The sequence below is a fragment of the Magallana gigas genome, chromosome 4, assembly GCF_963853765.1.
Source record: "Magallana gigas chromosome 4, xbMagGiga1.1, whole genome shotgun sequence".
Taxonomy (NCBI): Eukaryota; Metazoa; Mollusca; class Bivalvia; order Ostreida; family Ostreidae; genus Magallana; species Magallana gigas.
Window position 1 is genome coordinate 2,929,282 of NC_088856.1, and position 27,159 is coordinate 2,956,440.

At 36.1% G+C, this 27,159-nt stretch overlaps 1 protein-coding gene across 11 annotated transcripts in view; it reads right to left on the reverse strand.

Annotated features, from left to right (window-relative positions):
• Positions 1–18,692, reverse strand: part of LOC105348523 (ankyrin-1) — a 32,726-nt gene extending 14,034 nt beyond the window's left edge. For 4 of the 11 annotated variants that reach the window (XM_020062415.3, XM_066080925.1, XM_020062412.3 and 1 more), the window contains exons 1-10: positions 18,184–18,692; positions 16,485–16,568; positions 15,900–16,121; positions 15,168–15,296; positions 14,454–14,543; positions 13,921–14,031; positions 13,501–13,620; positions 13,077–13,166; positions 12,826–12,867; positions 12,454–12,582 (exon numbers count right to left, since the gene is read on the reverse strand). In XM_020062415.3, coding sequence (XP_019917974.3) covers positions 12,454–12,582; positions 12,826–12,867; positions 13,077–13,166; positions 13,501–13,620; positions 13,921–14,031; positions 14,454–14,543; positions 15,168–15,296; positions 15,900–16,121; positions 16,485–16,568; positions 18,184–18,228 — 1,062 coding nt within the window. In that variant the 5' untranslated portion in view covers positions 18,229–18,692. The remainder of the gene's footprint in view (positions 1–12,453; positions 12,583–12,825; positions 12,868–13,076; positions 13,167–13,500; positions 13,621–13,920; positions 14,032–14,453; positions 14,544–15,167; positions 15,297–15,899; positions 16,122–16,484; positions 16,569–18,183) is intronic. The other 7 variants (XM_020062417.3, XM_020062416.3, XM_034449063.2 and 4 more) reach the window with 3 other exon arrangements.
• Positions 18,693–27,159: the final 8,467 nt, after the last annotated feature.

Consider the following 27,159-nt stretch of genomic DNA (forward strand, 5'->3'; position numbering starts at 1 on the left):
GAAAAAAATTTGAACTCTGAATATCCAAGACCGTGAAAGGAGGTTAAAGATTGGGAATGGTAATGGAAAGATGTACTCCTTCACTTCGTAAATCCTGTATCCGCGCATGATCCATGGTTGTTATACAAAGCAACGAAAAACTTGTAGTTCACACATCAGAATTAAAACTGCACAAACAGTTTCAGGCAGACCTCCCGATCGGGCTCGACATTCTGATGAATTCGTGGCGTTGGCTCTGGCGTCGGTTGTAAGTTTCTGGTGGGAGAGAGAGGCGGTAGGGTGGAGGACTCTGAGGGTGCGGGGGACTGTGTATACATAGACCAGCAATCAAACAATGATATTATACTGGGAACTAGCCGCGGATTAACGAACTGAACATTAGCCGGCACTATTTAATGAAGCATGTTCATCTACATCGTTCCTGTACTTTCCTTTAACAATTCGCTAAACAATGTTGAAAGCTATTCAGTACATGTATACACAAGTATGACTGTGTTAAAAAGTTAAAAGTACATTTTAAAATGTTTTGAAGTTTATAGGTAGAATTTTTAATAGTAATGTAACGTTTGAATACCACACCATCGAAATATATCTATCATTTTTGGATTTTTAATAAACTATGGCTGAATAAAGCATTATATATTTGTTCATTATACATTATAATCTAAAAATTAAATACTTAACAATGCAAAATTCAATCGAAAAAAAAAAAACACGCGAGGGTCCAGTGAGGGAGGGGTGATATAAATTTACATGCCAAAGGAATAAAAAAAATATATTACACTCCCGAAACAAGTATTTCCTTATAAAATAATTGATGATGTAAATTGAGTAAATGATTTATATTCAATAAATAAGATTTAAAAGAGAGCGTTCGTCCTCTAACATTAACGCCAACAACCCCCCCCCCCTCCCAATGGATAATGGGTTTTTGGAGTCGTGTAAGTTGGTATGTTTTATCATATAATAAAGAAGGTATTTTTTCGGAAACGAATGAAGCGATCATTAACATTTTTGTTCGGGGGAGGGGGTGTGAAAAGAGATTGAGGTGCCCCTTATTCTGGATCCACGCATGTTGCATTGTTGTTACAAAATAGCGAATCAGAATTAGTTTTGAGTTTTTGTAATGCGCAAACAATTTTAAGCAGACCTCACGATCGGGTTCGGCATTCTGATTTCTCCTGGTCGTTGGCTGTGGTGTTGGTTGCTGGTTTCTACCAAAGTCAAGCTACTCAGCAATAAGCTACTCAGCAATAACGAAGTTTGTTTACATTTATCGACTATATAGACGGAATTTTCCGATCCCGATTTAAAAAAAGATTTCTAAACAGAGCGCCTAGCGCCCAAACTAGGACTTGTGACACCCAGGTGACACCGGATTCTTGGGGGCACGGGTGTCCCCCCGGGATCCCCGGTCCCAAAAGGGGCAATATTAACACCGATTTCTGGCGCCAGGGCGCTGAGTAGACCCTATCATACTGTTAAATAGGGAGTCTAAACTGAGCGCCTAGCGCCCAAACTAGGACTTGTGACACCCAGATGACACCGGATTCTTGGGGGCACGGGTGTCCCCTCGATATCACCGGTCCCAAAAGGGGCAATATTAACACCGATTTCTGGCGCCAGGGCGCTGAGTAGACCCTATCATACTGTTAAATAGGGAGTCTAAACTGAGCGCCTAGCGCCCAAACTAGGACTTGTGACACCCAGGTGATACCGGATTCTTGGGGGCACGGGTGTCCCCCCGGGATCCCCGGTCCCAAAAGGGGCAATATTAACACCGATTTCTGGCACCAGGGCGCTGGGTAGACCCTATCATACTGTTAAATATGGAGTCTAAACTGAGCGCCTAGCGCCCAAACTAGGACTTGTGACACCCAGGTGACACCGGATTCTTGGGGGCACGGGTGTCACCCCGGGATCCCCGGTCCCAAAAGGGGCAATATTAATACCGATTTCTGGCGCCAGGGCGCTGAGTAGACCCTATCATACTGTTAAATAGGGAGTCTAAACTGAGCGCCTAGCGCCCAAACTAGGACTTGTGACATCCAGGTGACACCGGATTCCTGGGGGCACGGGTGTCCCCCCGGGATCCCCGGTCCCAAAAGGGGCAATATTAACACCGATTTCTGGCGCCAGGGCGCTGAGTAGACCCTATCATACTGTTAAATAGGGAGTCTAAACTGAGCGCCTAGCGCCCAAACTAGGACTTGTGACACCCAGGTGATACCGGATTCTTGGGGGCACGGGTGTCACCCCGGGATCCCCGATCCCAAAAGGGGCAATATTAACACCGATTTCTGGCGCCAGGGCGCTGAGTAGACCCTATCATACTGTTAAATAGGGAGTCTAAACTGAGCGCCTAGCGCCCAAACTAGGACTTGTGACATCCAGGTGACACCGGATTCCTGGGGGCACGGGTGTCCCCCCGGGATCCCCGGTCCCAAAAGGGGCAATATTAACACCGATTTCTGGCGCCAGGGCGCTGAGTAGACCCTATCATACTGTTAAATAGGGAGTCTAAACTGAGCGCCTAGCGCCCAAACTAGGACTTGTGACACCCAGGTGACACCGGATTCTTGGGGGCACGGGTGTCCCCCCGGGATCCCCGGTCCCAAAAGGGGCAATATTAACACCGATTTCTGGCACCAGGGCGCTGGGTAGACCCTATCATACTGTTAAATATGGAGTCTAAACTGAGCGCCTAGCGCCCAAACTAGGACTTGTGACACCCAGGTGACACCGGATTCTTGGGGGCACGGGTGTCACCCCGGGATCCCCGGTCCCAAAAGGGGCAATATTAACACCGATTTCTGGCGCCAGGGCGCTGAGTAGACCCTATCATACTGTTAAATAGGGAGTCTAAACTGAGCGCCTAGCGCCCAAACTAGGACTTGTGACATCCAGGTGACACCGGATTCCTGGGGGCACGGGTGTCCCCCCGGGATCCCCGGTCCCAAAAGGGGCAATATTAACACCGATTTCTGGCGCCAGGGCGCTGAGTAGACCCTATCATACTGTTAAATAGGGAGTCTAAACTGAGCGCCTAGCGCCCAAACTAGGACTTGTGACACCCAGGTGATACCGGATTCTTGGGGGCACGGGTGTCCCCCCGGGATCCCTAGTCCCAAAAGGGGCAATATTAACACCGATTTCTGGCACCAGGGCGCTGGGTAGACCCTATCATACTGTTAAATATGGAGTCTAAACTGAGCGCCTAGCGCCCAAACTAGGACTTGTGACACCCAGGTGACACCGGATTCTTGGGGGCACGGGTGTCACCCCGGGATCCCCGGTCCCAAAAGGGGCAATATTAACACCGATTTCTGGCGCCAGGGCGCTGAGTAGACCCTATCATACTGTTAAATAGGGAGTCTAAACTGAGCGCCTAGCGCCCAAACTAGGACTTGTGACATCCAGGTGACACCGGATTCCTGGGGGCACGGGTGTCCCCTCGGGATCCCCGGTCCCAAAAGGGGCAATATTAACACCGATTTCTGGCGCCAGGGCGCTGAGTAGACCCTATCATACTGTTAAATAGGGAGTCTAAACTGAGCGCCTAGCGCCCAAACTAGGACTTGTGACACCCAGGTGACACCGGATTCTTGGGGGCACGGGTGTCCCCCCGGGATCCCCGGTCCCAAAAGGGGCAATATTAACACCGATTTCTGGCGCCAGGGCGCTGAGTAGACCCTATCATACTGTTAAATAGGGAGTCTAAACTGAGCGCCTAGCGCCCAAACTAGGACTTGTGACACCCAGGTGACACCGGATTCTTGGGGGCACGGGTGTCCCCTCGGGATCCCCGGTCCCAAAAGGGGCAATATTAACACCGATTTCTGGTGCCAGAAACAAGAAATCAAAGAAACAAGAAAACAAAACTGAGTTGATCCTATCACATTGTCAAATAGAGAGTGTAAACAGAGCGCCCAAAGCAGTTCTTATATCACTCAGATGACACCGGATGTACAGGGGCTTTGTGTCCCCTTGAGATTTCTGACACAAAAATAGTCATTATAAGCACCAATATCTGGCGCCAGGGCGCTGAGTTGACCCTATATTCCGTTATATATTGAGTCTAAATAGGATGCCTAGCGTTTAAACTAGGACTTGTGCTACATTGGTTACATCAGATTTTAGTGCGCAAGGGGATCCTATTGGAATCCCTGGCAAAAATTAATTGGTAATATAAGCACCGTTTTCTGGCGCATGGACGCTGCGTTGACCCTATTTTGCCATACAGAGTCTAAACAGGGCACCTATCGCTAAAACCCTATTAAGAAGTTTAGGAAGTTTTTGCTCATACCGTAGTTTTGAAACAGATGCACGTCATTAACAAAATATTAATTATTTACTAATTCTTTCTTCTCCGGCGTACAGTCTTTCGTGTTTGTAAATGGGGGACCAAATAGATCTCCCTGTATAACTTTTTTAAAGGTGAATTCCTTTAGTTTTTATATTCTCCCAAGAAAATGTTGTGTGGAGGTAGGGGGAGGGGCAACTCTTTTTATTATACAATTTTTATACGTAAATTCTAATATTTAAAAAAATAAGAAAAAGTATTAAACATATTTTAGTAAATGTGGTGGTTTTTTTAACTTTCCAATTAATCATTACCAAAAAAGGGATTCAACTTAAAAGGAAATTATTTTGCTTTACAAAACGTATTTAGTATGTAGTTATTTTTGTAACAAAGTTGTTCGATGTGTTCTGTAGTGTTTTAAAATTCTGAAATTTATCTTGTTGACTTTTTTCAAACTATAACGTGTAAAGGCGTATAATCATTTATGCACGTATGATGATAAACGGATGTGTATATGCTGATATCGATGTACACATCTTTGTCAATAAGTCTGTGAGTGAATATTGTCATATAATGCAAAAACTTGACCTTTTTCATTTCAAATATATTTTCATTTAAGGAAAAACTGGTTTGTGGCAAGTTTTTGACGCTTGTGTCAAAGAAGATGGGTGAATAAGGCGTGTAAACTGCCTATATGGGGATAGATACGATACTTTTAAAGGTATATGTGGCGTATTTTTTCATGCTCAGAAATATTTGATTGATTGATTTATTTTAATATGTTATATAGAGATACATCTTCACAATAAATTACGCAGTTTTTATCAATCAGGTTAAAAAGATATAGAAATCAATAAAAGAAATTTATAATTATTTTCGCGTCCACAATAAATACAGCATTTGAATAAACCACGTGATACCACGCTCAGTCTATCACAACAACAATGGCGACGACGAGATATATAGGTATACCCGTAATACCGTTAAGTTTGACAGATTTGGCCAAGAAAAAAAAAGAGACAGACTAACAAGGATATGAACAAAGGGAAGATTGTCATCGGAGACCATGTAGATTTATGTAATAGAAATTAAATCCGAATTAACATAAGTTTTTATCATGAAGTTGTAGGGATTTTGCTAGTCAGGTTCGTACGTGCTCCATCTGTTCCATGTCTTTACTTTATACAGGCACGTAGCATCAGGGGGGCCGGGGGGGGGGGGCTGCCCCCCCCCCCCACTTTTTCTCGCAGCAACAATTTTTTTTAAAATTTACAATTTAAAAATTGATATGAAAATAAGAAAATGAGGAGTAAAATTGAAGTTAAATACTACGCCAGCCCCCCCCCCCCCCCACCCCCGGATCAGTGGATTTTCGTTTAGAGAAATTTTTGAATAAAGAATAAATAAACACTCTCAGTACATGCATCCCTCAGGAGAGGGGGTATTCACTCATTTTACGGTGTCGTTGATGCTAAAATAGTGTTTCATCTTTATTACACATAATTAGCAATTTATATCGTTCTACATTAATGAATAACGGAATAATAATTCTTCGGGTATCATCTGATATAAGAATTGTCTAATTTAAGACATGGAAAACGTGATTCTGATTTGTAAACAAACTGTTCTTCCATCGTGTTTTCAATACTAGGTTTTCCCCATTCATGCGCAGTGGGTATTCCTGCGCAGTGGCGTTACAAATGCCCGATCACATTAATATTCATCAGACGTGTAGCAAAGTTTAGAGACAAAGAACATGTTTTACGGGCCTAGAGTTTGTGAAACGTCTAATAATAAGAAGCATGTTGTATATTTTTTACTAAAACTCATGTCCAAAATTTTACTCCAAATACGCCACATATAACTTTAAATTAAAATATGATCAAACCTCATAATTGTTTTTTAAATTATTGAAAACAATATATATTTACCATAACATCGATATATAACCTTTAAATGTGTTAAATACCCGGTAATTAGAATAGGTTGATTTAAACTGGCGTATGCGTGTCAAAACCTCCAAATAGTGTCATTTTTAGTACTTCAATGTCTTCTCTTTTATAGAGTGGATCTAGGCTCCATATTTTTGTCATAGTCGATATAAGGTTTAAAGGAAATCAAACCGATTTCAATCAACAAAAACGTGGAGAGATGACCCACTTTTACTTTAAATATGTCATTTTATATCCCGACAATTGAACGTTTTAAAGACATACCACAAGTCCGTAAATTCGTGGTTGAAATTGCATTTAGCATTTAACAATGAAGTTTGTTGTGATTGAAATGGTTCAGTGGTTAGAGCACCAGACATTAGGTAACATTATAGAGCTAAGGTTTTTAGGTTGTGGGTTCGATACATGTACCAACAAAAATATAGAATTATTTTATCGTTTGTTAAAATATTCAAAACTGAATATAGTTAGAGATTGTGCTTTTGTAAACTTGTAATATAACATCATCTAGTATATTTGGTTGGGAAAAAAATTAATTTGAATTTTTCTTACGACAAAACAAAATGGGCAATTGCGCTATCTTGTTCTTTGTTTCTTGTTTTTAAATTATCCAGCGTTTTTTAACTTTGTACTAAGAACACATAATATGCCAGGGACGATCCAGGATTTGTTAAAAGGGGGCATAATATGCTGAAGAAATGAAAAACTTTGACACGAGTTCAAAATTGACCCGATGATTATTTTTCAACGTTAAATATTGAGACCAAAGGTGTTGAATAAAGACCCTAGTCCGTTGAAAACTGACCTGCAGCGTGGAATTTTGATTCTTGAAACCGGTGTAGCTTATACCCCTGGAAAACCTGCTTTATCATGGAAAACCTGCTATATACCGTAGTAGCTTTTTCTCCTTTGGGGGGGGGGGGGGGGGGGGTACTATAAAGTAGTTTTTCCACATCGGAGGGTTTCGCCTTCACTTTTTTGTACAGTTTTTATAAAAAAAAATTAATGGAAACCCAGTAAGGATTAAAATCAATGTACATGTATAACACCCCCAGGATATACCTGTATTCGTCAGTACATAATTATTTTCGTTTTGTCGATTTATTGGTTTTTTTTATAGACAATGCTGAAATTTGAACAACGCATCATGGAACACATAGAACTTAATTTAGGTAATTAGATGTATTTGATAAATCACTTTTGACAAGTTTGACAAGATATACCTCATATGCATAACCCTAGCTGGGTTCTAAAGGATCAATTGTCTATTACAATTGAATTGACCTATAAGGCCGGTATTGGTTTCTGTCTTTGGAAATAGCATATCTTAATTTTAAGCCATACACATTAAATCTTGGGTTCCAGTTCTCATAATGCATAGTGATTGGAAAAAAAGTTTCACAGTCTTTGTCCGAGCAGTATGAGTATGGGCGCTTTTTTTTTTTTACGTTATTATCTTTCAATTTTATATTCAGTTTACTTTCTATAATACGATACCTGTACTTTTTATACGTTTATTTACAACAAGGGACATAATAGCAACTATCGAAAGTCTCGCGTGACGCGATTTTAAAGATCGTTTTATGCATCTATTGAAACATTAACACACTATCTTTAAAAAATAATGAATGTTTTACTTTACTTAATTCCCGTATAGGATTATAATTACGATGATGTAAGTCTAATATTTAGATCTTTATTTAAGAAGGCAATCGATAGAAATCAATGAATAGTTCAGAATTTAAAAACATCAAGGACATATACTTTTTTTTTTTTACCAAAATATCCATTTTTATAATAGTTTGTCGTAATTAGTCTGAGTTATTTTTTGTTTCTTAGTGTTTCTTTTCTATCAAGCATAGACGTACTTTCTCATTGCTGGAGACTTGGGCTTGAGCCTAGATATTATGCAAATCTTCCTTACCTAAACCAAAACGGCAAAACGCTCAACAATGCAGTGTACTCTGCTATTGAAATAGATGTGAAATAGATAGTGATGAGATAAATGTTTATTAAAAACAGTTGTATGCGCACGGAGAACGTTCAAAAATTCTTTAAAATCTTGTGTCCATGTAGTTTTGTAAAAATGGTTTGAAATGTAATGTAAAAATGGAACAAGGTTCTGAAAAGAAGTATAATAATTTAAGGAATGACAGAAAAAGAGACCATCATTTGATCATATTGACGGTTTGCTTTCATGGAAGTAAATACGATTAATCACAGGCACATACGTTATACATTTTTTTCATAATAAAAAATATATAGCAACCCTTTACCTAATAATAAGGTACCGGTATAGAAGGTAACTATATAAATTTAATTATGAGAAAGATATATATAAACTCAGTTGTGGCCGATTGAATGAACTTAACATTAGTTGTGTTGATCGACATAACAATACAAACCACCTGTTTAAAGCTGCATGGTCTAACTATTATCCATACAAACCAATTATCTTATTTTTGTTTTGCCACAACTCACATTAACACTCGATGTCAAAGTCGTAATACATTCATCCCCACCTCGACTTCAGGGACGAATTTAAATATGAGGCGAAATAACGCGATACCCTTTTTATGACGTTTGTTTTGTTAAAAAGACTATAATTTTTTCATTGAAATATGGCTTAATTGACTTAATTGGCTTAATTGACCGGAAAAACTACCGCAATGTCTGTTATTATACGCATACTTAGCATAACCATCGTTTAAAAGCGTACACAAAATTTGATATAAAATCGGATCATGCAGCTTTAAAAAAGGTGTTGTACTGTTTTCCCGTTTTTGTATGCGTAATTTGCAGACTAAACAATAAGTAAAACTCATATTTATTGCCTTTTTATGTTGTGACAACTGTTTTAGTCAGTTTTGGGCAAAAACAAACCAGTTCAATATATGTTTACATTTTGACCCTCAAATGTACAAGATGGCCGAACATCCCTCTATATAATATTAAGATTATCAACAGAAGACAGCAGCATTTAGTGGAAATTCATACTAACAAAACACATTTGTAAACAATAACAGGACTCGGGTTTTGTTTACAAAACAAAAAAATAAAAACTCTTTATCGTGCTTCTAACTCAATATACGACTTTTAAATTTTGGCAAGACATTAAAAATACCCAAATTAACCATTCTGAACATAAAGAAAAAGGAAAAAGGAAATTAAAAATGTTCTGTCGAAGTCAATTTAAAGAATATTTAGATATGCTCCTCTGTAAAAATGATCTTTCACGATTCATGATATTTTATCTTTGATATGTTGTGGCATAGTATAATAAGATACCTATATACTTTATTTATTATTTATTTCAAGTTCTGCTTATTGAGAGCAGAAAAGGGGCAACAAATGTCTGATTTCTGAAGCATCAACTCGTGTCAGTACTTTCAGTACTTTGATTTTTACGTGGCACCTGTTTCAGGTAACACAGAGTTAATGATTCTTGTATTCAAACAAAGCATGCTTAAACTAAGGTATAGTTACAGTTGAGTGCTTTCTTTTTCGCTATGTTTAGTGATTTTTAATTTTTTTTAAACATATATCTTTAGATGGTCAACAAAATAACCCTCAGATCTTCCTAAGATTTTAAAATATGATTTATCTACTAGCTATAAATTATAATTTAGAAAAATCTATGCATGCATCCTTTTAAATTTTAGTATTTCCCTATATTTTATATAGAGTTCTTCCTCCAAAGGAGATCAAAACAGTCTAAAAATGGCCACGACCATCGAACCCTCTTAAAACCTTCAAACCTTTGTAATTGGGGTCAATTCTCAACAAGATTTTCAATGGACGCAGGTCATCAGAGATAAGAAAGAAATTCAAGCTGTTGAAATTAAATCCCGGGTATAAATTTCTTGCCTTTTGGTATCAATATTCAAAATTGAAAAATTTTGATATCCACTGTGCAAAAAAAAAATTACACTACTTACACGCTAAAATAAATCGTATCATTTAAATCAATTTACAGTATTAACAATAGAGTTAAACCATTTTACTTATTTGTTTGGGAGAAAATAATTTAATTAAATTAAAACCTTTCGATTAATTTGTTATTTTGTATTCATTAATATTAAAAAATTAAACCATCTAAAAAATAACAAAATATATATTAAAGGTCTCCAAAATGATCACGAAACATTAAATAAAAAATTCAATGCATCACCGTCAGAAGCAGGAAAACCCCGATCTAAAAATAGAATCGGTAGGACAACAAAAATATCTTTCATTAAATATAAAATGAAATATTTATGAACCTTTCGAAACAAATCAGAAGGACTATATTTTTATAAAAAAAAAAACCTCACGCCTAGTTTAGACTCCCTATTTAACAGTATGATAGGGTCTACTCAGCGCCCTGGCGCCAGAAATCGGTGTTAATATTGCCCCTTTTGAGACCGGGGATCCCGAGGGGACACCCGTGCCCCCAGGAATCCGGTGTCACCTGGATGTCACAAGTCCTAGTTTGGGCGCTAGGCGCTCAGTTTAGACTCCCTATTTAACAGTATGATAGGGTCTACTCAGCGCCCTGGCGCCAGAAATCCATGTTAATATTGCCCCTTTTGGGACCGGGGATCCCGGGGGGACACCCGTGCCCCCAGGAATCCGGTGTCACCTGGGTGTCACAAGTCCTAGTTTGGGCGCTAGGCGCTCAGTTTAGACTCCCTATTTAACAGTATGATAGGGTCTACTCAGCGCCCTGGCGCCAGAAATCGGTGTTAATATTGCCCCTTTTGGGACCGGGGATCCCGAGGGGACACCCGTGCCCCCAAGAATCCGGTGTCACCTGGATGTCACAAGTCCTAGTTTGGGCGCTAGGCGCTCAGTTTAGACTCCCTATTTAACAGTATGATAGGGTCTACTCAGCGCCCTGGCGCCAGAAATCCATGTTAATATTGCCCCTTTTGGGACTAGGGATCCCGGGGGGACACCCGTGCCCCGAAGAATCCGGTGTCACCTGGGTGTCACAAGTCCTAGTTTGGGCGCTAGGCGCTCAGTTTAGACTCCCTATTTAACAGTATGATAGGGTCTACTCAGCGCCCTGGCGCCAGAAATCGGTGTTAATATTGCCCCTTTTGGGACCGGGGATCCCGAGGGGACACCCGTGCCCCCAGGAATCCGGTGTCACCTGGATGTCACAAGTCCTAGTTTGGGCGCTAGGCGCTCAGTTTAGACTCCCTATTTAACAGTATGATAGGGTCTACTCAGCGCCCTGGCGCCAGAAATCGGTGTTAATATTGCCCCTTTTGGGACCGGGGATCCCGGGGGGACACCCGTGCCCCCAAGAATCCGGTGTCACCTGGGTGTCACAAGTCCTAGTTTGGGCGCTAGGCGCTCTGTTTAGAAATCTTTTTTTAAATCGGGATCGGAAAATTCCGTTTATATAGTCGATAAATGTAAACAAACTTCGTTATTGCTGAGTAGCTTATTGCTGAGTAGCTTGACTTTGGTCTGGTTTCTGGTGGGAGAGAGAGATGGTAGGGTGGAGGACTCTGAGGGTGCGCGAGGCTGTATACATAGACCAATCATTTATTTAACACTGATATGATATTATTTTTACATGTATATCCAATCAGATTGATGTAGATGTTTATTCTTTACGTTTTTTACAATAAGTGTTGACTGTTTCTACAGAACACAGACTAGGAGGTCAAAAGGTTAAAAGGTCAATGTAATTAAAATCTCCTTTACCAACAACGACCTTTCAACTGATTTAGCTTAAAAAGTTTAGAGTGTAAGTGGCAATATTTTCATAACGCGTTTTTCTGCTTAGTCGTTCGTAAACAATTTGGATATTAATGCTTGATATAGTTTCCCCTGCATGGATTGTTAAAATAATAATTTAAAATGGTAAGATTCCTTTTAAACTTCAGCGAGATTACATAAAATGATTTCGTTGATAACCCAGGGTTATTATTTCTTAATAACATCATTTTTGTAAGCAATTATATATGATATGATATTGAAATGTATAAATAAAACAAGCTCATAAACCTTCAAGAATATGTTACGAATCTGCAATAATACAACTATCTAGAACTATTAAGGTGAATCTTGCATGCAACATTGGTGATTGTTAACTATAGGTTAATAACATTACTTGGAGGTTACTTATGAAGTGTGGGGTACATACAGAGGTCATGGACATTCTGTGGTAACACGGTGCGGGGTTACTGGGTTCAAACCCTGTACCTCTCTGTCAGGAGCAATGAGGGGGTCAGACGACCTTATGGCGGGAAGTACCGGCGTGCCCCAGTCCGGATGGACAGGGCTGGGACTGTGGGTGATGGGTGATCGAGATTCGTATGGGGTGGTCGACTTCTGGGGTCAACATTACCATAATTATTGAAAAATTCATTATTCACCAGAAAGAATAATTTTTTTCCAGCATCACATCATTCAAATAACTTGTTGTGTAAAAAAAACTCATTTAATTCTAAAAAAGTTCATTGAATTTTTCGTCTGTAAATAAAGTTTCATGAGAAAAATTCTGCTTATATATAGACACAAAATATCAATGATTTTTTGATAGATTTTTAGAGAAGATGATAGAGAGTACTATACCTGGTATCTAGGGGACGGTACAGGAGTCTCGTGGGGAGGAGGCTACAAACCAAACACAGACGTCTACTATTGTCTAGCCACATCGTCACAAACACAGACATTTACTTAAATACTACTTCGTTACTATTTTTAAATTACAAAAAAATCAAACTTGATGATTTCATTTAGTAAAATTGTGGTGGTTAAAACTATAATTTTATCATATCTAGCAAAATCTGGCGAAACAATTAGAATGAAGTAGGACAACATACAACAATCAAGGATGTTTTCTGTTTTTTGAGTAGCTTAACAATGTCCAGGTACTTCCGGTTCTCGGCTAGGGCAAGGGCGTCATTTCCGTCCTATCAAAGATACACTGCATTTAGTAAATAACACAATAGAAACAAGAAATAAACAGCTGACATAACTCTACATAACATGCAAATGAGAATGTAACATATATATCAAAAAGTTGTTTGAAATCAGGCCTGCCTCTAATTAAGGAGGCTTGATGATCAACCAATAAACCATCATATTCACTTTAAATTTTAATATTTGATTTGTTCACTTATAAACTATTATTATAAAAATACCTCATACATTTCTGGTAATCTCCTATATTTTCATATATAAAAATTATATACAGTGGATCAATGCAGTCTAAAAATGGCCACGAGTTCTCTCAATATAACCTACCAAGTCTTTGTGAGTTGGATCCGCGCCCCATTGCAATAATTGATCCACCACTTTGTACATTGTATTATCAGGCCGGAGACTTGTTTTCTTTATTGCGAGGTTAAGAGCTGTATCCCCTTCCTGGATAAAGAAAAATCAAGTCATTTTAGCATTACTTAAAACATTCTTTTATCTACTTTTACATTCCCTTAGATTTTAACCAGAATTATTCTTATTTTTCAACTTTACTGTATTCAAAACTTTGCTTTATTGAAAGTCCAAGACGCTCCACACACAGCATGCCATTCACTTTTCATTATAAGAGATAATCGTCCATATAAAGTGAACAAACTAGTAACATACTAGGTAAAGAAAATAGTGACCAAAAAACCTCCAAAATCCCGTTCTAAATATGTTTATGCAACATTAATTAGTTCTTACGTAGTCTCTGAGGTTGACATCCGCTCCATTGGCCACCATCTTACTCAGCAGATCTAGCGGGGGGTGGAGGTATAGGTCTGTGAACACGTAGTGTATAGCCCCGGCCCCGTGCTACAGCAGACAGAAGTATACATCACTATCATATCGGTCTCTGATAAACATTGTGTTTAATTTTCAAAGAAAAATTGTTGATATTGGACATTCTGGAGGGCACATCTTGAGTGTGAATCTTTTATTTACCTCAATTCAGTTAACTGCTTATATTTACATTTTTAGGACATTGTATACTTTTGTTTTAAAAATTTTATTATCTAGACACCGTTCACAAAGTGAAATCGTTACTGAATGAAGTTATATTCGATAAAGATATACATAAATATTAATTGTTAAAATTTGGTCACAAACTTTGTCAAGATAGCACTGTAATGAGTTTCATCAAGTGTTTTCTGGCTTTTTTCTTGCACTGGTTTGCTTTTATATTGCCCTAATCAAGGTTACCAATCGACCTTGACCTGGTTACTATGATGACTGACCTTGTTGACTTGGTTGCAGTCCGCCCCCTGTTTGACACAGTCCATCGCTTCCTCTTCATTGTCATTCATCACAGCCTCTATCAGCCGACCCTGTGTCAGCATAGAATCAACCATTCAAAAACATACTGACCAACGAAATCTAATTGCAAAATATCATAAAAATCTTCATATATATATCATGCCATGGAAAATAACCACTGTGTTAAGATTTGAACGCATAATTATATTGTTTTTGTTTTCTTTTTTAAATGAAAGATCAATTACTTAGAACAACAAACACACAGTATTTCTTAATCAGATGACATAAAGAACTCTTCAACTTTATTGAATCTGAAAAAAGGGATAATCCACAAATGTGACATACCTTGTACATACCCCGTATATGTACATACCCCATATATGTACATACCCAATATACGTACATACCCCATATATGTACATACCCAATATACGTACATACCCCATATATGTACATACCCAATATACGTACATACCCCATATATGTACATACCACGTATATGTACATACCCCGTATATGTACATACCCCATACATGTACATACCCCATATATGTACATACCCCTAGATGTACAAACCCCATCTACGTACATACCCAATATATATACATACCCCATACATGTACATACCCCATAGATATACATACCCCATATACGTACATACCCCGTATATATACATACCACATACATGTACATACCCCGTATAACTCCCCGATGGACTTTATGTAGTACTCTCGGGCCTCCTCTGGAGTCATCGAACCGTCTAAAACATTGGCAAGTTCAAAGTACTCCTGAGCCATTGCTAGGTCATAAGGTGTTCGAAGATTCTGAAAGTAAAATTGTTTTCGTTGATTGTAGAAATCTCAGAGCCCACAGTGGAGTTCGAAAAAATTAAGGTTTTATTACGTGAACGTTACATATCATCGTTATTCCATAGAATTAAGGGCTTAATATATTTGGGTTTCTTTCTTAAAATTCCTTCCCCGCATTGCTGCAGCTGTTTAATGTGTTTAAGAATGAACGATGCGAAGAATATAATACACCCAACAGAAGAGTTAGTATATACTGTGCATATTGTTTGCTATTTCCGTAATATGTTATTGATACCAATATCTTGATACTAGTCATTTAACCCTTACCCTGTCTCTGATATCAAGGCATAGATTTTGAGGTTTTGTTACCCTTATCTTGTTTCTGATATCGAGGCCTATTTTAGAGGTTTTGTTACCCTTACCCTGTTTCTGATGTCGAGGGTCTAGTTTTAGAGGCTTTGTTACTCTAACCCTGTTTCTGATATCGAGGCCTAGTTTTCGAGGTTTTTTTTACCCTTACCCTGTTTCCGATGTCGAGGGTCTGGTTTAAGAAGTTTTGTTACCCTTACCCTGTCTCTGATGTCGAAGGTCTAGTTTTAGAGGTTTTGTTACCCTTACCCTGTTTCTGATGTCGAGGTCCGGATTGTGCTCTAGGATCATCAGACAGGTCTGGAAGGCCAGACGGAGCACAGCGTGTTTGATGACGAGATGTAGAACGGTGTCCTCGTCAGTGGTAGTCTTGGCATTCACGTCACTTCCGGTTTTTAGAAGTGCATCTATGACGGCCACCATGTCTTCTCTTCCGCTCGTGGCGACAATGTGTAGCGGTCGCTGCCCGTCCTAAGTGTTTAAAAGTGATAAAACTTGTAATAAATGGTATCTTCAAGTTTGAAATAGGGACGTTAACATAACTAGCTGGTTTGAAAATAACGTTTCAATGTACTTCATTCCATTGTTAATAAACCTGATCTTAGAATGAAAAAGAATATTGTTTACAATAGGCTTATTTGTTTGAATCTTGCAATGTTAGAAAGAGTTACAAACTAAGGTTATTGCCTTATTTTATATTGGCGAATGATTGAACGTAGTGGGAGACTATATTTATACACTGAGCCATCTGATTTTATCATTTGATGACAATGAGGATTGTATTCTTATTTTACAGGTTGAAATACCTGTTACACAGGTGAGCTAACTACTTACCTTGACCACCATGTTAGCGTCCTCACCCACGAGCCTGACCAGTTCATCCACCTTACCCTCCAAACAGGAGCGGTATATGTTCATCTAAACAGTCAAAAACACGGAAGGTTTAACATTAGATTAAACAGTCTGAACATATACATAACGTATGTTTTAGTCGGACCTATATCTTTGGTTTGTTGATTTTTTGTTCTAAACCAAACAAGAAACAAGTGGATCTTCTTAATCACCTTATTATGATACTTAGTCTAGTAAAATACAATCTTTCGAAGTTAAATCGATGGTAAATTTATCGATAGACACTTGGGTACAACCTTTTATTAACTTCGCCATATGCCTATCTTAAAAAAAGGAGACTTTAAAAAAGCATTTGTTTATAATTTTAGCTTCAAGAGAATTTGACATCGAGAACAACATGCAAGTCGGTGTGTTTAATCTGATCATACCATCTAAAAGATACTGGATACTGCAGCGAGAAAATATAAACCCAAGGTATAACAGTCTTTTTTTGTTATTGGAAAAAAAATAATATTGAATTTTGATTAGATTACATGAAAAAACAAATAAAGAAAAGTAGATTAAATTGAGAGATAGGTTTACTTGTAGACTACTAGATATGCTTATGAACAGTTGACACTAATCTGTCATACGGTACGCGCGATTTTAATCTTTTAGGCATGTACTATCTTGTAAAGCAATTCTATGAATAATTAATATCCTACAAAAGAACCCAAATGATTTTTCTCTTATATTAGTTGAATATCGAGCGTTGTCTTATATCCAGACTACCAGTAGAACGATTACACTGCTTTAAAGCACTTCTTCAGATGAGGTCTAAGTTCTGACTTGGAAAATTCTCTGACGAAAACCAAACTCTCATTAAAATATTTGTTCAGGTTTTAAGTACCCCGCAAACAGCAGAGTTAAGACAAATAAGTAAATCTACACACACTGGGGCCGATTTAAATGTCTTAACATCGTGACAAAATAAGGCCAAATTGTATGTCCCAACCATTGTACAACTGTCGGGGTTAATCTTATAAGGCCAATAACGGGGTAGTTAATGACCTTAATTTGATCAACTTTTCATTTTTTTTCTGATTCGCCCTTAATTAAAAGAAATATGTAATAATTATATTTTCACTGACACGTTTTTCTTTTCTTCTAAAATTCAAAATCTGCTATAGATTTCACTGTTATCGTCGCGGGCGCTAATTTGATATATTAGAGATAGTTCTTTTGTAGTACGAAAAGCTTAATAATAACACAGAGAAGTGACTTTAATTATGTAAGCAATTAAGCTGTTTATTTTGCCTACCTGTTTGTAATTATTTTGGGAGTTTCTATATTTCGGGGATTTACCTTATTAAAGGTAAACACAATCCTACATTTATTAATACCAAATAAAACTCTACAGGGCGCCATCATGACACCGAGACTCAGGGTGAAAGCTTAGACAGAGACAGATAAGGCTGAATTTATAGACACCAGAAAATACAGTTACCTGCCGAAATATATCTTATATGAACAGGTGTACCCCCCTCCCCCACATCCTACTAACGGAGAGCAAAAGACAGCCGTTTCAAGTATCTGCTTAGGGTGGTGGGGACTGACGTTTTAGTTTATGCATTCCTCGATCACGAGAAATTAAATATTAACATACAACGTTTATGAAAATGATTCGATTACAAGATCTTACCTTGCGATCGTCAGTTTTATCCTGTTTGTCGTTATACAGCGGCATTTTCTGTGAATTATATCAAACACAAACAAACTCCTTATTACAAAATCGATTTTTATTTTCCCGTCTCAGGTTCCAAACAAGTTTCCATTCCTTCATCTCGCCTCTCCGGAGACACCCGGAAATCGTTACGTCATTTTACGCACGCGATCACGCAGACGGCTCCTAATCATGGAAACAAGGCTTGGTAGTGAAAACAGTCCAAAAGTAACAGAAAATCACTCAAGAATTCATTAAGAAATATCCTAAAAAAAATGATAGTATGTGTCGAGGGTCAATGAAAGAATGTTTCTTATGACCGCACGAAGGGATTAGGTTTTAGTTGTGATAAACTGGCATTTAAATTCGTGATTTTATCGCGCTGTGTACCTGTTGAATTCGATCAAGTCGGCCATTGATATTGGATACTTATTGCTACATTTAAAACACTGGAATAAGTGGCACTTCAGAATGTTTAAAGAACATGCACGATAAGGCAGATCTTAAGACAGTGAAAAAAAACCCCGCAAACCCAAGCAAGAAAAAATGGGCTACAGTTTAATGTGAAACGTTGACAAGACTAAACGTTATGTCTTAGAAAACAAATTTTGCACAGTTGTCAACAATTTTTAAAGGACGTTCATGCTAAAGCATATCTCAAAAGAGCGAAAAAAAACCCGCAAACCCCCAGCAAGCAAATTGTTTAGAGTATGATATGACAAATTGACAGACTAAATTGTAGTTTGGATATGTCTTATTTAGAACAGTTTTCCCAACAATTCGTCAGTATTCGGTTTTTTTCGGAGTACGTAGACATGAACAAGATCGTGATGGCTGTACCCGCCCTGTTCTCAAAGAAATAAAACAATAATTTATGTGTCCGATACATAATACAGTGTGAAGACCTGGAAAGTGATAACCAAAATAACCGCTAAAGAAACAGTTACGTTACAATCAGTTATATCCTTACGTAAATTTACGAAAAAGTACATATGCTGTGAATTAAATGTGAAAACTTTGTATCAGATTTTTTTTTTATTAATTATCAAAACATTTTCAACGTGCAGTTCCACAGATAGCTCGTTTGTGGACTTATTTTTTAACATGAAGACATTGTTTTTAGTGATATTTGAAAAAAATTGTCAAAACATAGGAAGATTCAGCTTTCAACCAAAAGTCAATGTAGTGATGTTCCAGTTACCATTGTTATCACACATCTCCAGCACTTGGAAACCGTGTAGTATTCTTCTTCAAATTTTGTGGCTGAAAATTTTGAAGATGATACTTATTTTGAACATTTGAGAGTAGCTATCAAATTTTAAAATTTTTTACCGTTTAAAATCATTTTGTTAGACCCCTTTATGCAATAAGAAATATATACGCTAGGTTTTACTTTCTGAATGATCTTCTGTCTTTCGGTCATCGTATCCATTTATGAACAATAGAGAACATTGTCTTGACTCCGGATCCATTCATTCCTTTAGGTTAAGTCAAGTCAGGTACATGTATGATAAAGTCATAAACTTTTCTGGGTGCTTTATATACATAGCAACAAAAGCGCATCACATCTATTTATTTTTGGGTTTTAAGGTTTAAAGAGCATTCTGTTTAGAGAATTTAAATCAAAACTTTTTTTAAGTTTAACATTAGTAAAAAAAAAAGCTTAAGTATTTCTGTATTCTTATCGTGAGTATTGAAACTTATTTTTAACTGTAATGTTATAATCTCTGGAACGAAAACATTGAACAAGCTCGACATTAATCAATGACGGGGCGATGACATTTGTATACTGTTTTGAACATTAATATCTTTATGTCTTTTGAACTGCAGTACATCAAGCTTATAATAGTGCAAATTATGAGTAATATATCATTAATATACATAAATACCATTAAATTACACAGCGAAAAAGGAGTGCATAAAAGGTACAGTCTGTGGGGTTGCTTTCAGGTAAACCCCGTTAAAGCATTTTGTCTGCATAGCAGATGAATTCCATAAAATGTCAGATTCCGATATAAGAATGATTCACTTCTGTTTGCAAATACCTTTGATTGGTTGTCTTGCAATTTTCTATGCAGTGAACATAAGAAATAAATAATAAATTATACATTTGTCATGTAATTTCCTGCCCTTGAAATATTTCTTTTAAAATGATGAATTGTGCATGTATTAATATAAATTATATAAAATATCAATATATCAAGAAGATGAGGAAAATAAACCCTGGAGAACCCTTCCCAGATATGAATGTAGCCATTGCCTATTGGAGCTATAAAAAGTGACGAAAAGGTAATCGATACAACAGTCGAAACCATCGTTGGCAAACTTACTATCTGATACCTGAAAGGTACTGTAATTCATATAATAAATATGTTATCTTTTATTGTTTAAGTCCATGAAATCTTGATTGTAACGTTTATAAATACTTCAATTTTTGACCTATTTTAACATTTATTTATTTTTCATTTTTTTTTTTTGCTTTTTTAAGCTTTTTTAAAAATTAATGTAAAATATATGTACATGAATAGTTAATAACTAGACAGAACATAATTGTCTTAAAAGTTTAGGTAGATCTGGTAAGTAATTTGATGATCGTCCAGTCTCCTTGATGAGATACAAAAACCAGATGCTTTCACTATTCCGTTCATTATCTAAAATTTTAGTGTAATTCATTTGTCTCATGATTGCTCTATTGAGGCATCGCAAATCATAAAGCGTAAACTGCTCCAACCCAGGTTAAACTCTTGTACATGTAACTTGGGTAGACATTAAGTTCATTTCTTAAATATTTAAACTAGAAGAAATAAGTTAAAGGCCGATGAAATCAAGACTGGATAGTCAACAAATAGAAACTGACCATCAGGGCCTATAACTCTCCGAAAATTTCAGAAATGATCTTTAAAGGTATATGTTCAAACTTTTATTGATCAAAGAAAAATTCCACATGGTTCAGTTTAAAATTAGATCTTTTTCTTAAGGAAATTAATATAGTCTTCAAATGGCCACGCCCACACAGCCCTTTCCATTATTAAAGTCTAGAATAATCAATTTAGGTTACTTTAATGCTTCATCGAATACGGATGTCAAATATCGAGTTTGAAGCGAGATATAAACATTAAAATTGTCTTGTAAACAAAGCTAGAATCTTGTTATAATTGTTTACATATGTTTTGAACTGGTCTACGTATCAATAAAATCTTACTTTCTATCGTTGTTAAAGCTACTTATGAACATTTTGAATAATTATCTCTTGTTTGCCAAGTGTCATTTTGTCAAAGCGATAATAATTGCTCTTCTTTACATTATTTGTACACAGGACTCGGGCTTTGTTTACATAACATAAGTTCTGACCTTTCTATTTCGCTTGTAACTTTCAACATTCAAATTCTAATCAATGATTCAAAATGCACAGGTAAACCATTTTATACTTAAAAAATTAAAAAAAATAATCTTAATCTTAAAATTGACCTCAAATCATGTTTATGTTCCTTTGAAAAATACATGTGTATGTTCAAATTAACGAAAAAGCACTGCAACATCCACAGCCGGGAAGTTTGATGTTTAATCATTGAATCTTTTTTTTTTTTTTTTTTTGAAAGATATAGTCTCATATCTGCAACGGTGTGTGCATAGAAATTGAGTAACGCACGTTAGCGCGTTATCAAAATTTGTATGAACACACCACTGCAGTCATGAGACTATATTTGTCAAAATAATGATTAAATGCTTATATTTACATTTTTGTTATCTTCTTGCCTTAATTGCAAATATGATTTACACCTTAAAAAGCCTATTTTATCGTAAGGGTAAATTCATATAAATTGAAGAGCCACTGAAACAGCCACAAGCGTGAACTTTGATTTTTGGTAGTGACCTTGCACTTAAAAACGATCAACATTTGTGATGTCACAAATAAAGCTTTTAATACACTGTCTATGATATGGTTAAATATCTGTGGTAGCTCTCCACACACTTTACATGCAAACATTATATGGAATGAAGATATTATGATAGCGTTTAACTTTTGCGACGTCAAAATAAAACTTTTATTTCAAACTTTGACCTCTGTTATGGTGTTTTGAATGATGGAGCTCTTCACACCCTTTAAATGCAGACTTTATGTTGAATGTTAACATTTTAATTTATTTAACAGATGGCACGAGTTCTTGCGTTGACCCTGATTTTTCTGCTGGGTGTGGTGGTCCTTGGAGTGAGCGGTGATCACGTGGAGGATTGTTCGAGCACCTGTCCATATTGTGCTATATCTTGCCGGTTGCGAGGTTATCGGTTTGGAGAGTGTCTTGCAATCGGGTTCTGTCCTCCGTCTGCACCCTATCGCTGTGTTTGTCGCAACGAACCGTAGTTCAGCGTTAGCGATGTTATTCACCAAAATATTCACCATTCTTCAAACGCCTCAGTTTGATCACAGTTGCACATTCGTATTTTATTGCATATAAACTCCTTCTCTTGATATTGATTATTAATTGTTTGAAACAGTTACCATTGTTGATGACCCAGATAGTTAAGATTTGTTTTATTAATAAAGATTTTGGAGGTGATTGTAAAATGTCATTTATTATTATAAGGTGGTGTAAAAATTCTAGTAATAATTAAAATAAACATACTTGTTACATTGTTATTCTGACTGTATGTACACGTTTCAAAATGGAGGCTGTGAATATAATTACCTTATGAAAAGCTGATTAAGAATTTATCAACAATTTCTATAGAATAGTTTACTTTCGTACATATATGATGATCACGTTTTTATTTATAACGCATCGCTCTAATTATTTGACATTTATACATACATGTATGTGGCATCCAATACCAATAGTGATATTTCTATATCCCCACTTGTCATGGAAATCAATCCCTCAGTGTCTCTTAAGAAAGTTTTAACTTATCAAGCACATAAAGTCAATCTATTTTCAAAGATACAAATATTTGAATATACTATATCTGGTTACACGTTAATATAGATATAAAGCACACATGTTATTAATTGTAAAAAGAGAGACCCTTTTTGGTTTCGTTCCACATTTCTAAAGTTATTAACTTCAAATTAGAAATTAACTTACGATAAGAAAAACCATTGCTAATAATTTTGAAACAAAATGTTAATTATAAAAGGTAGGTAGCTAGTAAATAAGGCAAAAGTTGTCCATGTTAAGAGAAAATATAACTTGCAGTGAGTAAAAACCTTCTTTACTTACAAAATAAAAATGCTTTTTTTTATGGTGAAAGTATTTTGCAGAATAAACACATAACGCGCGTAAGGTTCTGTAAAGAAGATGTTGCAGTTTCTATGCAATATTTTCCAAAACTGTTACAGGTAACAGTTTACAGTTCAATTATAAAATTACAGTTCTAGTAAATTATTAAATTATGTGTATGTTTTAGATGCAACGTTATAAACATGGCGATGACGATGTAGAATTGTATTTAGAAAAATCATACTGATTTTTATTATACTAGTTTTAAATGTATTTTAAATCGGTTAAACGGTAAATTGTAACAGGTCTTTTTTAAATGATATTCCTTATTGTTGTATTACTGCCTCCTTAAAACATAATTGATTTGATGTTAAAATTATAACGCGATCGTATGTGTCCAAAGCAGTTGAAATTCAATATAAAAAATCTTTACATTCAGCGTATGTTTCCCCTTTTGCTTGCATTGGAAATTTGTGACGTTCAATTTCCTGTAAGCACACTTAATTATGTCAAGGTGCGTGAGCACAAATATAAACGTCATCACTTCAAACTTTCATAACCAATTTGATATGTACTTTTGAAAAATAATCGTTAAACATACATGTGTGCTCATTAAAAAGATTTGTCTACACAAAGTGTCTGACACTATATTTTAGTTGCAGAAGCAAACTAAATAACATGTTAATATGGATGTTTCATCTTTGTTTCATATCTCTGAATAAGAGCGTGTATGATGGCTTTAAAACGACGATAAACAAATATTTCATACAAACAAACTTAAATATACAGTAAACCACGCTTATAACGAAGTGCCAGAAACAGGCGATTTTGCTTCGTCATAAGCATAATTCGTTATATCCTTTAAGTTAACAACATATGAAAAAGTCAGTTTAGGTAGTTTGGAAATGCCTTAATAAAAACGCTTTAGCCAAGTTGTCTGAAATTTACCACTCTTGTGTTTGTTTTCTTCGGAGTACGTAGACATGAACTTGACGGTGATGGCTGAACCTGCCCTGTTCTCAAAGAAATAAGATTCTGTCTGATCTGTTTCTCGGTCATCTATTTCATTAATAAACAATAGAGAACATTGTCTTGACACAGATCCATTTATTCCTTAAGGTTAAGTGCGGTCAGGTACATTTATGCTTAAGTCAAAAATCTTTTCTGGAGGATATGTATACATAGCAACAAAAGCGCATCACATCTATTTATATTTGCATATACAACATTTCTGTTTTTATTTAATTGGAAGAGCATTCTGTTTCGAGTATTAAATTAAAGTCCAAACTTTCTAAAAGTTCAACATTAGTTAGAAAGGCTTATGTGTTCTGTGTTGTTATCGTGAATATTAAACTGACTTTTAACTTTTATAAACACTGGAAGGAATTCATTGAACTACTTAATATTATCATTAATTAATGACGCGGCGAGGACACATTTATATTTTGTTTTGAAAATTAATGTCTTTTGGTCAATTAAACTGAAGTAAATCAACCTTACAATAGTGCAAATTTTGCGTAATATATCATTAATTAACATGGATACTATTAAACTACAGGGCGTATAAGGAGTGCATAAAAGGTAAAGTCTGTGACATCAAGTTATGATAACCCCCATAAAAGCATTTTACTGCATGACAGACGACTTCCATAAAATGTCAAATTCCGATATAAGAATAAAAAAATGTATATGTATATTTAAATGCTTTTCAATTATTTTTCTTCAGCATTCATGGATTGCAAGTTTGTCCTTTAAGAGGGCTTGATGACCATGTCCATTTTTAAGACTGTATTGATCTCTTTTGTACGAAGAGCTCTGTTGCCAATATCTGAATTTAGAAGCTAAAATTTATTTTTTTACTTTATAATTAGAGTTTATAACAAAACAAAACGCATCTTAAAATTGTAGGTAGATCTGATGATTGACTTGTTGACCCCCATCCTCCTTGATAAGGTACAGCGACCAGATACTCTCATTATTCTCGTCTTTACATTACATTCTGGTCTTTAAGAAAAGTTTGGTATATTTTGATATTTAGTTATTTAAGAATCATTTGTCTCATGTTCACTCTATAGGAAGACACAGCTATGTACTCAATTTATCAAATTCAAATCTGTACAATATTTCACTTGACTATACAGAAAAAATAAATTTGGGATCTTTTTCCTATACTATTAATAAACAATTGAAATAGGACTTTACGGAATGAGTGTATAAATTTAAACTAGAAGAATGATGTTAAAGTAATAAAATCTGATCTTCTTTTTTTGTTGACACCACCCACTTGCGCACCAAATTAAATAGAATTCCATGCTAACGTCTGTAAAACTCTCCGCTGATTCCAAGAGCATCGAGATACTGCTGAAAATAGTCGGCAATGCATCTCTCTCCTTTGAAATATAATACAAAATTGAAAAACAAAATCGCATTACACATTGCAAATGAATTTCACAACAGTTAAACCCTATGACGTTCATCTAAACACATAAATATACTGTAGCTTTAAGAGTTAAGTGAGCTAGTTCTTTCCTAAACGTCTTGTTAGATCGGCCGACAAAATGTCCAACTTTACCTCGCTCCTCATCCTCCCAAGTGGTGACATTTGCGCAAGTCAGGTCTCTATGCTCATCAAATCCCCTCAGCCCGAAAAGTTTACATATTTAAAAGAACGCAGTGTATTGTAAAGTTTCTGCAGTCTTGCTTCCATGTACTTCTGTCTCTCATTGTAACTCTACATCTCCTGATAGTAATAAGGTTTGCTTGTTTCACTTTGTCCCTAGTCCGTTGAATAGGAGGACTTTATTATAGCGTCCAGAGTTTTTCTAAAATCTGCAAATCTCAAGTCTGAGTAAAAGTTAATGTCGTGTCTTTTGCTGTCCTTTAAATATCTTAATAATTCACAGACTAGATAATTAACCGACTGGGGTGGATATTCACTTCCGTTCTCCTTACGTCAATGAATAGCTGATCGTGAAAACATCCATATGAAGCGGTTTGGGTAATGCAAATTCAAGAGGCACACTCATGTTTTTTCTCTTGGAGGCAGTTGTCAAAAACACCAAATGCCCAGGGAGTGCTTCTCTTTGCATTGTGATTTTCTTGACTTGGAATCAACTTCTCAATTTCATAATCCGAAGAAGATGGGTGGATAAGGCGTGTAAAATGCCTATATACGGAAGGAAAAAGTACTGATAAACTTAAATATCAATAAATCCGACATTAAAAAAAATATTCAAAACAAAGTATATTTAAATATATCATCGATTTTTAATCTTTAAATATGTTCTATACTTAAAATATGTTGACTCAAACAGGCGTATACGTACCAAAATCTCCAATAATGTCATTTTTTTTAAAACTTTAAGGCCTTTTCTTTTATAGAATGGGTATGTGCTCTATATTTTTCTCATAGTCTAAATAAGGTTTAATGTTGATTTCAATGAACAAAAACGTTTATTTTTAATGGTGAAATTCAAGTAATCTTGATTCAAACATAAAAAATACTACAATTATTGACCCATTAACACAGGTTTTTTTTTAGATTCTTTAAAGAAATTAATATGTAATAAAAGATGTATGTTTAAATGCAAATATCTATTTTTCTTCAGCATTCATGGATTGCATGCCCTTGTCCTTTAAGCGGGTTCGATGATTGGGACATTTTTTGACTGTATTGATCTCTTTGAAAGAAGTCCTCGGGTCGAGCAGTGATTACGAAATGGATGATGGTTTATTTAGC